The sequence below is a fragment of the Macaca mulatta genome, chromosome 2, assembly GCF_049350105.2.
Source record: "Macaca mulatta isolate MMU2019108-1 chromosome 2, T2T-MMU8v2.0, whole genome shotgun sequence".
NCBI lineage: Eukaryota > Metazoa > Chordata > Mammalia > Primates > Cercopithecidae > Macaca > Macaca mulatta.
In genome coordinates this window covers 33,656,993-33,670,272 of record NC_133407.1, presented here as the reverse complement: position 1 = coordinate 33,670,272, position 13,280 = coordinate 33,656,993, and the positions used below count along the sequence as shown (strand labels likewise).

Sequence of the window (13,280 nt, the reverse complement as noted above, 5' to 3'; positions counted from 1 at the left end):
ACATGATTGTATATTTAGAAAACCCCATTGTCTCAGCCCAAAATCTCCTTAAGCTGATAAGCAACTTCAGCAAAGTCTCAGGATACAAAATTAATGTGCAAAAATCACAAGCATTCTTATACACCAGTAACAGACAAACAGAGAGCCAAATCATGAATGAACTTCCATTCACAATTGCTTCAAAGAGAATAAAATACCTAGGAATCCAACTTACAAGGGATGTAAAGGACCTCTTCAAGGAGAACTACAAACCACTGCTCAGTGAAATCAAAGAGGACACAAACAAATGGAAGAACATACCATGCTCATGGATAGGAAGAATCAATATCGTGAAAATGGCCATACTGCCCAAGGTAATTTATAGATTCAGTGCCATCCCCATCAAGCTACCAATGAGTTTCTTCACAGAATTGGAAGAAACTGCTTTAAACTTCATATGGAACCAAAAAAGAGCCCGCATCTCCAAGACAATCCTAAGTCAAAAGAACAAAGCTGGAGGCATCACGCTACCTGACTTCAAACTATACTACAGGGCTACAGTAACCAAAACAGCATGTTACTGGTACCAAAACAGAGATATAGACCAATGGAACAGAACAGAGTCCTCAGAGATAATACCACACATCTACAGCCATTTGATCTTTGACAAACCTGAGAGAAACAAGAAATGGGGAAAGGATTCCCTATTTAATAAATGGTGCTGGGAAAATTGGCTAGCCATAAGTAGAAAGCTGAAACTGGATCCTTTCCTTACTCCTTATACGAAAATTAATTCAAGATGGATTAAGGACTTAAATGTTAGACCTAATACCATAAAAATCCTAGAGGAAAACCTAGGTAGTACCATTCAGGACATAGGCATGGGCAAAGACTTCATGTCTAAAACACCAAAAGCAACGGCAGCAAAAGCCAAAATTGACAAATGGGATCTCATTAAACTAAAGAGCTTCTGCACAGCAAAAGAAACTACCATCAGAGTGAACAGGCAACCTACAGAATGGGAGAAAATTTTTGCAATCTACTCATCTGACAAAGGGCTAATATCCAGAACCTACAAAGAACTCAAACAAATTTACAAGAAAAAAACAAACAACCCCATCAAAAAGTGGGCAAAGGATATGAACAGACATTTCTCAAAAGAAGACATTCATACAGCCAACAGACACATGAAAAAATGCTCATCATCACTGGCCATCAGAGAAATGCAAATCAAAACCACAATGAGATACCATCTCACACCAGTTAGAATGGCGATCATTCAAAAGTCAGGAAACAACAGGTGCTGGAGAGGATGTGGAGAAATAGGAACACTTTTACACTGTTGGTGGGATTGTAAACTAGTTCAACCATTATGGAAAACAGTATGGCGATTCCTCAAGGATCTAGAACTAGATGTACCATATGACCCAGCCATCCCATTACTGGGTATATACCCAAAGGATTATAAATTATGCTGCTATAAAGACACATGCACACGTATGTTTATTGCAGCACTATTCACAATAGCAAAGACTTGGAATCAACCCAAATGTCCATCAGTGACAGATTGGATTAAGAAAATGTGGCACATATACACCATGGAATACTATGCAGCCATAAAAAAGGATGAGTTTGAGTCCTTTGTAGGGACTTGGATGCAGCTGGAATCCATCATTCTTAGCAAACTATCACAAGAACAGAAAACCAAACACCGCATGTTCTCACTCATAGGTGGGAACTGAACAATGAGATCACTCGGACTCAGGAAGGGGAACATCACACACCGGGGCCTATCATGGGGAGGGGGGAGGGGGGAGGGATTGCATTGGGAGTTATACCTGATGTAAATGACGAGTTGATGGGTGCAGCACAGCAACATGGCACAAGTATACATATGTAACAAACCTGCACGTTATGCACATGTACCCTACAACTTAAAGTATAATAATAAATAAATTTAAAAAAAAATAAAAATTAAAATTAAAAAAAAAAAAAAAAGAGAGGAAGTGTCCAGGCCATTCACAGCTTTGCAGGACCTACTCATGATTTCTATCTTTTTCCCAAGATCAACAAGAATTCATGAAAAGATTTTAATTGTGGGAGAGCATAGAGGAATAACCAATCACTTTTGCTTAAAAAATACTTGAAACAATTCGTAAGATCCATTTCTGCTCGGAAATTCTAGGATTTTATAAAAAGTCAAACAGCAAAAAAATGAGAATGGACTTTTGAAAATATTTACCAAAGTCAATTTCAATGACAGAATCCAAGCCACTGAGTGACTTCTCAAACATCACCACTTTGAGACTTCATGTTCACAATGTTAGCAGTCTCCCTTTTTTCCCTTCTTCTAAGAAAATACTGAGTCAAAATTTCCTCTTACCATGAAAAATATGACTTCTGAGCTATGATTCTGAGCATCCAGGGATCTAAATTTTAACTACATTAGAAGTTTCTAGACTTTTGAAGCACACATTTTCCAGATTAACTGGCAGAATATACAAGTAGCAGTGTCAAGGCCTGAGTTTTAACCACATCCAGAATTCAAATATCTTTCATTGGCCAGCTGTGATCTTGAGCAATTGATGAACCTTGAAATCTTGGACTCCCATTTGTGGAAACAGGATAATGGGCTGTTGTCCTGGATTAAATGTGATAATGTATAGAATAAGTTTAATAAGTGCTGAGTTCATTGATGTAGAAAATTTCTGGATTGGAGTATTCAAAGACCCACCTTTTGAAGAGCTGAAGTCATTAATCTCTTTTTCCCTAGGGTGGTTCTATCCCAGCCCAAAATTGCTTAATGGCTGCAGCTAGTGGCATGACTTCAGCTCTGCATCCACAGCACATATCTCCTTTGTCAAGGGGGAGTTTAGCAGGGATGGAAGGCGTGGAATCATGCAATTGGTGCCCAGCACACTGCCCAACTTAATAACTTTTGCTACTGCTGATTGAGATGATATAGGAACATCTATTGCCTAATTGCTGCTTTCTCCATGAAGAAATTTAAAGACTGGATAGATCACTGAGAAATAAAATAAACAGATAAATAAAGTCCTTCATGCTTTTGGAAGTAAAAAGGCAACTACTTAAAGAATTTTGCAGCTAAGAATACATATTTATGAATTTATCTATTCAAGCCTATCCAAGAAAATGAGGTGGGACTCCAACATAGACAACACCATATTTTTCTGAGTATACTGACTGTTACTTACAAGTGACTATGTATTTCCAAATTGCTAGGATATATAGAAACAAAAGGAATTTACACACTTTGCATGTTTAGGGTGGGGTAGGGCACCTCTGGCTCAGTGAACTTGAAAACTGTTTTGCTGTGGACTATTAGGTAAGTGTGCCAAAGCAGTAACTTACCAAATACCCAAAAGCCCTTAAAATGTGCAGACAGCTCCCTGAGGTGGTATTATCCCAGTTGCCACCCAGTTATGTACTAAATTCACTCACCCTACTAAAAGCTAAAAATTCTCTGCCTTCATTATTCACCAGTGCAAGCTCAGGAACTTGTTTAGTGCTTGCCTCCACCCAGTTACATTGCCTCTAAATGTGCATTTTGGTTCCTGAGCATTTTGATGACAGTTCCCTGGAGGCTCAAAGATTAGGTGCTTAATGGTGCCATTTCGGGTTGATGACAGTAATCGTGGAGAAGGGAAAAAAAACCCCAAGGAGGAGCAGGGAATAACTTTTAAGGCAAAACTCTTGGAAAAAAATATCAGTTTAGAAATTGGACTCATGGCATTAATCCAGGGAATGCAGACATTGAAACTCAAGGAGAAAGACTGTTTAGAAGAAACTGTGAGGTAATTAGATGCCATTGTATGTTGTTATATCGCTTGCATTTCCAAAAACACACCTCTTGAAATGTTTAAAAAGACCTTTTAGCTTTTCGCTAAACGATACTTTCCTCGCTCTGGGTTCCTCCCAGAGCTGCTACATCAAAGTGCCCCTTTAACTTACACCTTCTGGGATGTAGCCTTTACTGTCTCAAAACATCAAGAGGCAAGGCAAGCCTAGTTCTACCTTGCTGAATCCAAAATAACTACTATTTATTGAGCACCAACTGAGGTGTCAGGAACCCCAGATCCATAATTTCATCAACTCTTTTCAGTCACCCCGTGCTTGAATATTATTTCCACTTTGATGAGCAAGCTGAAGTTAGATAAGTTAGGTGACTTGCCCATGGTCATCAGCTAGTAAGGAACCTGATTTTGGCTCATTATTCACACACAGATACTTCAGTAGCTGGCACTGAAAGCAACCTGGTGAACATGAAAGACTAAGAAATACAGCTTTTAGTGGGAGAGCGATATGGCTTAGGAAGCCCAGGCTATTGTGGGGATCCAGGGAAGGGCACCTTTCCTAGTAAGGGGGTCCAGTAATGTTTTTTCTCAAGGAATGAACATAGTAGGTAAGTTCCAAAGAGAGAGAAGCAGTTAGCCAGGTTTAGAGTCTGGAGAATATGGTTCTAGGTAGAAGAAATTCCAAAATGCAAGTGGCAGGAGGTGGGAGAGAGCAAAGTCTCCCTAAAGAACTAGAGGACTGGGAGTAGTGGGAACAAAATAAGAAGGCATGATGCAGGAGAGGCAGTTAAGGTGGAGTGGCGGGAGGATTTTCAACCAGGATAAGGATTTTGGATTTTATCTAAAGCCACTGGAGCATTTTAACCAGAGAAAAGTGTGAGCAGATGTTTTTGGGCTGGAGTGTGGAGAATGCTAGAAGAGAGGCATGACTAGATGCTGGAAGGGGCACTAGGAGGCCGGTGCTGAGTGAAATAGATGACGGTGTGCAGTGATGACAAGGAGAATGGAGAGAAGTTTGTAGAGTTTGTTTGGAAATTAAATTTGTAAGACTTGGAGACTGATTAGATGGGATTGTTAATGAAGAGAGGACAGATCCTCAAGGCTATTTCAAAGTTTTCTGATGGGGCCACTGGGTTGCGCCATTCACAGGAAGAAGGGAGAGTTTGGGGGAAGATAAAGAGTACCATTTGGGATTTGTTGGATTTGTGGTGCAAATAAATTTTCAAGTGCCTTGTGGGCAGTCAGATATCTGGACTGGACTTCTCAGGAGAGGTCTGGCATGGTGGTATAGATTAGAAAATCACTGATAAATAAACAGTGACCCAACCTGTGGCGGGGACAGGAACACCCAGCAGGAAAATAAAGGGTCCAGCCTTATCTTCACTGAGCATGTGTTCGAACCACTTTCCAGAACCTCTCTCCATAACATGAGCAGAATGTGTTCTTTGTGCTATTTCTCTAATTATGAGATCACACCAAGGCCTCATTGTTCTGGAGTCACACCAAATCTTCACTGATATCTCCCTCCACGTCCCATGACAGTTTCCAAAAAGGTGATGAGAATATAGGATCCAGTTATATGACAGTTTCCAAAAAGGTGATGAGAATATAGGATCCAGTTATGACCAATAAGACATAAATGAAACAAGACACCAAGACACCAATGCAACAGTATTAGCTACAGACAAAATTCTGTTCTCCACTGTGGAAAGCAAGAATTCCATTCATGATTTACTTTTTGGCTAGAATGGCAGCTCTAGTCCACTTGGCTAAGTATAAGCTATACTTAGTTTACCGCAGTGTAACCTATACGGCATTTACTGAAATAGCCAAAAAGTTTATGGTAGACTGGGTTCTCCCAAAAGCAGACCCTGGACAAGAATTCATACATTAGTTTATTTGGGAGGTGATTCCTGGTAAAGGAGTGAAGACGTGAGACAGAGAAGGGAAAAAAGTCAATGTTAATGAGCAGGTAGGTTACCACTATGGGCAGCTGGAGCTCGGTTCCATTGGGTACCTCTGGAGTGATGTATGGCTCCTATCTCAAAAGTTGCCTCACATAAGATGTGAGAAAGTGGGTTATTTACTCACCAGCTTTCATATGTTATTGGTTAAGGTATTGCTCCAGGGGTGTTTACTCCCAGACCCGTCTGGCCTACCCCACATGGGTCAGGCAGGCTTCCAAGACCCAATAAAGCCCTCAGACAGAGTCACAGTGCTTGAAGTAAGAAGCCTCCAGCATGCACTGAAAGAATGAACGCAGTGGGAAAATGTGGGCAGGGCCCTCACACCATCTGTAGCCAGCAGAGAGGAGAAAAGCCTGGACATAGAGGGAATCTGCTATAGTGTATAACATCATCTTCTTCACATTAAAGTTTCTAGCTGTCCCAGAGAAAATGTGAAAGTAAACGAGATTATAAAGGTAACTATACATGCTGGCTTAGGGTGAGGTAGGGGTACGAAAATATGGTACACAGACCATTTGACATATTGTGGGATTTTTTTCATAACAAACAGTAATAGCCAAATATGACTGTGACTTGCTTATGATCTTCAAAGTTCTACTGTATTTGGATGCATATAATGGAGAATTTTAGTCAGAATTTCTTACCAAACATTAATCAAGTTGTTTTTAACAGACTAAATAAGTGATTAGCTTATGGTTTTTCAAGCCAACACAAATGCCTTTGCCAACTAACTCTGGCAAAATCTTTCCCCTCTAAAGTGTAGGATACAGTACTTACAGCAATACAAAAATATTTCAGAGTCGAATCAATGTTCACATCCTTAACTGTAAATGGTTTTAAAATGGTTACATGTATATTTATTTGTGCCTTTGTGACTTAAGGAGAATATTGAGGTTTACGTTTGCAAGACTAAGTTGGTTTGTATATTCTAGTCTTCTCTCCTCTCTACCAGTTGAGCATTTGGGGAAAAATTTTCTCATCATTCCAAAATTAAATGAGTACATCTCCTTAGACTTGTTCTTTGGGACTGTTAAATGTATTAGTTTTTAGGGTTATGTTAGTCAATCAAAACAGCTCATAAGGATAAGATTTAGAGTCAGTAATGATAGACCAGGTGTTTTTTGTTTTAGTAAGACTGAACTTCAGAAGTAGTGACACAAAGCTGATACTGCCTCCTTTATCTTGTCCTGAGATTTTTCATGTTAGGGATTTTCCCCGAGATTTTGCATGTTATTGGATTTTCTAAGTGCAACTGCTCTAGCTTCACATGAGAAGCATAATTTAGCCAGAATTTTGAAATTTTAAGTCCTTCACTTACCAAATATTACTGAATACCTACTAAGTGCCAGGTATTGTAGGAAGCATTAGGGATACAAGAGACACAAAAGATCTCTTCTTCTGCATATGACTTATGTTGGCTAATGGTATCTATTTTTATGTGGTAATCTCCTCTAAATTTCCATGCCAAGGCCTTGGGGTCACCTCAAGAAAAAACCAGTTTTGGAAGGAGGACGCGGAAACAGAAGAGGAAGTGAGACTAAGACTCGATTATTGTTTCATTTAGAAAGTTCGGCCTTTAGTCAATCACTGTTTTCTAAAGGATCACTTACGCCTTTTAAATTCCTTTGAAAAACTTAGCGTTGCTTTTGGTAACTGCTTTAAAATTCAGAAAATCTAAATATAATACTCTTCTGCTGAAAGTAGAAAGTCATTTTTATTACCACAAAAGCATTAGCTGAAGAAATTAAAACACTGAGTGCACTTTTAAAAGCCTCCTACCCGCAGGCGTAATTTGACTCTCAGGGAAAGGTCTCCTCGAACGCTAAAGCCTAAGATAGGAAGAAATTTGTAGTAAAAGCAGAACAGCCGCAACCCCCAAACATCTCTTCCAGGATAGCAGCGTGCCTGAGTGACAGGCCCTAAATGAGCTCCATGATCTCTACAAACTGGAACACTTCCAGGGAGATTACAGTGTTTGGCGGATCATTCGTTTCTATTAATCATGTATTACACTCCATGGAAACCAAGTATTTCAGTGAGGTCAGAACACAGGATAAAATTGGGCTCGATATTAACTAAATTATTAGAAAAAAGTCTATTTGCCTGATCTAATGATGATGATGGCTTTACCACCACCATCGCCATCACCATTGTCCTCATTTATTGAGCACCTGTGCTTGGCATTTTACAAAGATCTTGTTTTTTTCCCATACACCCCTGTGAGGTAGGTAGATATCACTGCCCCATGTGACAGGTGACAAGAATAAGACTCAGGTAACTGCATTGTTTGAGTTTGTCTGTAACTTGAATCTAGACCTGTTGGAGAACAAAGCTAATCCACTTCCTTCTTTAACGACAATAAGGTCAGCAAAGAAAAAAAAAACAATTTTGGCCAACAATCACCCTGGAAAAGTCATATTCATGATTCTTTTAGAAGCATAAGAAGCATAGAAAATCTAATCTTCCTACTTACTTCTTAGGACTGTAGGAATGAGCGTTCTTAGATCACAACACATAATCATTAGTTTAGATCACTTTTATATATTTGCAGGGGGTCTGGCTCACAAACCCATATTTCTGAGAAATTCCAGGGTCAGGGGATATTTACTGACAGGGAAGTTCTTTTTAGTCATTTTTAAGACCATTATATTAGTGGGACTTTATAGTGTACTAAGTATAGAGATTAATAAATAATGCACCAATTTTTTTCATAATTTTTACAACCTGATCTTCATTTGGTGACTTAATTAGATGCTCTTAGTACTGTCTATACAAATAAATAAATATTTTCTGCAAAATATTCAAAATACTGAAACTTTCTAAAATTCAGACTATCTGAAGGGAATGGAAAGACTGAAAATTGCAAGTATTTTATATTTAACAATAGTATTTCCGGAGAATTGGTTCACAAAAAATTCAGCAAAATTAAATTTTTTAAATTACTAAAATATAAAAGCCCAAAGATGATTCTCCCATGAATGCTTAACCTGACATCTTTAATGAACATTATACAATTTGATTTCACATGGCACAACATCCAAAACACACCTTCTTTTGAGGCACGGTATTTTTTGTTTTTTGTTTTTTCTCCTCTGCATTTCTAATATTTTGGGATAAAATGAGGGAGAAATTGCTGTAATCACAGCACTTTGGGAGGCTGAGGTGGGCGGATCACCTGAGGTCAGGAGTTCGAGACCAGCCTGACCAACATGGAGAAACCCTGTGTCTACTAAAAATACAAAATTAGCCAGGCGTGGTGGCGCATGCCTGTAATCCCAGCTACTCGGGAGGCTGAGGCAGGAGAATCGTTTGAACCCGGGAGGCGGAGGTTGCAATGAGACGGGATGGCGCCATTGCACTCCAGCCTGGGCAACAAGAGCAAAACTCCATCTCAAAATAAATAAATAAATAAATACGGAGAAATTAATTGACAACTTCTTTTATAAAGAAAAGAACTATTAAGGCTGTGTATTTTAAAGAACATTATTTAGAAGTTTCAGGATCTTTATGTGACTTCCTCTATGAAGACACTGAACAATAAATTTAACATTGAGCATTTTATATTAAAATACTACTCATTAAATAGATTAGTTTAGAAAAAGTAACATTACTGCTGAATTCTGTAACTATAGAATTCTTAACAGAAGACTTCTGATATCCTTCCTGTCACAAGTGTTACGAGTTTTACTGTCTCAGATATTCCTTATCACCATCACCACCCCTCTCTCCTATCACTCCCACAGCCATCCACTGACAAAGGTCCTCTTTAAATAGATCCACAGAGTAGACTTTTAACAAGAGGAATGAGAAATCCTTGTCACAAAAGGACAAAAAAAAGAAAAGAAAATCACCGTCTAGTTTTAGTATTTTTTTTCCTCTTCCAGCCTGCCTTCTCTCCTCTTCAAAATTCTTTGCACGGTTGATATTGAGTCAGGTAGTTAGGGTTCCACTCAGAGCAGAATGTTTCTGGGAATTGAGAAAAGGGTGCATTTTCTCTGCTTTCCTTCCTCCCCTCATCCAGCAATAAAAACCCAACTTTCTTTAATAAATTTGGGTTAAGTGCAAGAACAAAAGTACAGGCTGGGAATGTACAGGCTTGGGAGTGACTTTTCCTGACTCACCCTGATTAACTCCATTCATTTGTTTCCGCGAGTGATCCACTGTACATGCCAGTCGCCAGGCCCTGTGCAGTAAGGACACAGTGTTGGGTGAGGCACCTCTCAGGAGGCGCCCTGGTGTGCGGTGGGAGACGCAGAGGTGGGAGCAGAGAATGACAAGAGTGTGCTGTGGGTTCTTCAACAGTCGGATGCGGAAAATCTAAAAGAAAGACGAGGTGAGGGCAGCTACTCTTGTTTGGAGGAAGAGAAAAGACAAAGAAGGAGATTTTGAGCTTCTGAAATTCACTTATTTCCTTCCACGGCAGTCTTTCTCATGCAGCCTCCTCTATTCTGGCCGGTCACTCCCATCCAACTACTGATCACTTATAAACCTAGTTTTGGCTCTTGCTGTCCCAGCGTCGGCTCCTGGACTTACCTTGGGGAAACTTCCATGCAGCCCCCAGCCCTGCACTTCCCAAGCCCCGGGCGGACTTCCTCTGGACGCGCACCGCGCGGGCTGAGCGCACCGCCAGGAGCGCAACGTTTGGTGCCGTCTGCCGCGCGCAGGGAGACCGTGGAGACCTCGGAACCGTGGAAGGGACGGGCAGCGGCGTGGGAAGCCTCTTGACTCCGGTGTTCCGCAGGCAATCGGGTGGCAGCTCCCACTCCCCTCGCCGACATATAAACGCTTCTCCCCGCCCCGGGCCCGACCCTTCCCCGCCCCGGCGGCCCCGGGCCCAGCGCACGTCCCCAGGGAGGGGGGCGCAGCCTTAGGGAGGTGACGGAAGCGGGACTGGAGAGATTACGAGGGCTGTTACTGTTCCACCGGCTTCTCCCCTCTTGAAACTCCCGACCGTGGGAGAAAAAAAGAGGGGAAGTTGGGGCGTTCATGGTTCGCGCCTTCTCTGCGCCGGGAAGATAGGCAGGGAGTGCAGATCCGAGGGGCACGGAAGGCAGTAGCTCTGCTCCTGTTAGAACTGTTGTTCTTTGGCGGCTTTGCCTGTATTCTGGGGTCTTCTGGCAGAAGACAGGGTCTAGCAAGGGAGCCAGAGAGAGTCTTTGGGTGGTAGGAACTCCTCTCTTTTCCGTGGGAATGGAGACCCTGAGATTAAGGTCCAGAGCCACAATCTCATCCCATCCTCCACGCCCCGCTACCTCCCCAGTTTCCCTACTGTCCCGTCCGAATTCAGGAGTCCCATGGAGAATATCCTTGACTCTTTGTCTACTGACCTTCTTCTCTTCTCGCTATCTGTCCATTCACTCATCTGTCTATCTTTTTGTTGTTGTTCATTCCACAAATATTTGAGCACCTACTATGCACTACTATCAGATGCTTGGGGTGAAAAAAACCAGCAGAGTCGGAATCTTAGCTCACAGTTTGGTTAGGGAGATAGACACGGAAACAAAAAAGCAGGGTGGCAATTGCTGAATGGGGAAATGATGCCATAGGAACGCAGAAGAGGGAATCCCAACTCAACCATGGTAGGCCAAAGAAGCTTCTCTGAGGTAAATAGGTCCAAACTGAAATCCAAAGATGGAGCTAGACAGAAAAGCATGGAAAAAAGGGTCTCAGGCAAATGGAAAAGCAGCAGGGAAGACAGAGGGAGCATTTCCTTCTCCAGAATAGCCAAGTTTGTGTGATTTTTAAAATTTGATATTTGTTGTCATCCTAAGGAGGTAAACTTAGGAGGTGGTAAGAGAGGTAAACTTGTAGGTGGTAGAACTGGATCTGAATGCAGGTAGACTAACCATGGAGTGTGCATTTACCAGCTACTCCGTATGTAGCATGATGTGTCAACTTGGCAAATGACAAGTTAAAAAACAGATTATTCACCAACGAGTGGGGATTGCTCTGGAGTCTGGGGCATGACCTCAAGTCTCAGCTGGACCACTCATCAACTGCAAGTTTGGCCAGGTCCTTAACCACACTTTCTTTGTCAATGGAGTGTAAATAGTAAAGATGCTTTCCCAATGTCCCTCGTTGAGTGTCCTGGATCATGAGGCTTCATGTTCTGGTTCAGGGACTTGGTGGAGCAGCACCAGGACAGGTGTCTCCAATATGGTGATTCCTCCATGGACTCCTTGGCTTTACACAAGGAAAGCTGGGAGACCACTGGAACAACAACAACAAAAGAATGAACATTAGAACGTCTCAAGTTATTATTGCTTTTATCTAAAACAATTAAGTAATTCAAATGTTCACATTCTTTCTAAAAATGCACTTAACACAAATATCCTTTTCTCATTCCAGGATCACTACTGAAAAGGCAGATGTGAATTCTGGGTGGCAGGGTTTCTAGAGATTTGCCAGTCCCCCACCCAAAACTACTTTTGAAAGTGTGTATTTTAAAATAGCCAGAAGAGAAGATTTGAAAGTCTCTAACACAAAGAAAGGATAAATGCTTGAGGTGATAGATGTACTAAATACCCTGACTTGATCATTACACATTCTATGCATGTGTTAAAATATCACAAGTGCCCCATAAATACATCCAAATATTATCTATCAACTAAAAAAATTTTAAGTGTGCCATACATGCAAACAAGGCTTATTCTTTGATAGCTCTATAGGAAATCTAGTCTCACTTCATGAATGGCTTCTGGAAGTCATGAGCTTGTGACCCATGGCCCAGCCAGGACAAATAATCATGTCAGTCCAATAGGAAGGTTTAGCAGCACTGCCTTAACCACAAGCTGAATCCCTTTGACATATTGTTCTGAGACATCTAAAAACACTCTCTCTGATGCCCTGGACCTTCTGATGTCCAAACCAGTTTTCACTGGATCATACTCAGTTAAGCACCCCAAGAACTAGGCTTCCTTTTACCCAGCCTAGAGCAAAAAGGGAAAGAAGAGGGATCCTTGGGTTTTATAAATGCAGGTGGTTGCCTGAAGTGACCCCAGTTTTTCCCATTGTGCAACCCTTGATTTCTGGACCAGGAAAATAATGAGCAAGTAGCCAGTGCTCTTTGCTGTCTTTCTGGAGCTTTTTCAGGAACATCTGTAACTTAATAAAAAGTGTAGTGCCACATGTGTCTGTATGGGTTTTTGATGCCCATGATACCTCACAAGCTAATGATATTAGAAGAAAGGGCAACTCTTAAGCTAAGACATACAGTGTCTACAATGACACTGTTGGGACTCTGGGAATCTTGTCTATTCATAGTTCAAGACTTTGGGAGAAAGTCAGCTACCATTTTCTGGGAAGATTCATGTTGATTTCTGAAATGTCTCCAATTTTAACCCAGCTAGACCTTCATACTTTAGACCCACAAGCTACTAAAGTTGGCTTTTATGTGGTATTCCAAAGTCCAGTCTTCTCCTTCAATCATCACCCATTCAACTCCTGCCATTCTTCTGACAGAGGGATCCTTCTAAACCACATATCTGATTAATTGCTCTGCTGACTTCATGCTATATTG

At 41.1% G+C, this 13,280-nt stretch overlaps 1 protein-coding gene across 1 annotated transcript in view; it reads right to left on the bottom strand.

The window, feature by feature from the left end:
- The window catches only part of COL6A6 (collagen type VI alpha 6 chain), a 161,377-nt gene extending 150,543 nt beyond the window's left edge, over positions 1–10,834 (bottom strand). Inside the window, exon 1 of the mRNA XM_077991442.1 lies at positions 10,295–10,834. Coding sequence (XP_077847568.1) covers positions 10,295–10,749 — 455 coding nt within the window. The 5' untranslated portion in view covers positions 10,750–10,834. The remainder of the gene's footprint in view (positions 1–10,294) is intronic.
- Between the last annotated feature and the right edge of the window lie 2,446 nt (positions 10,835–13,280).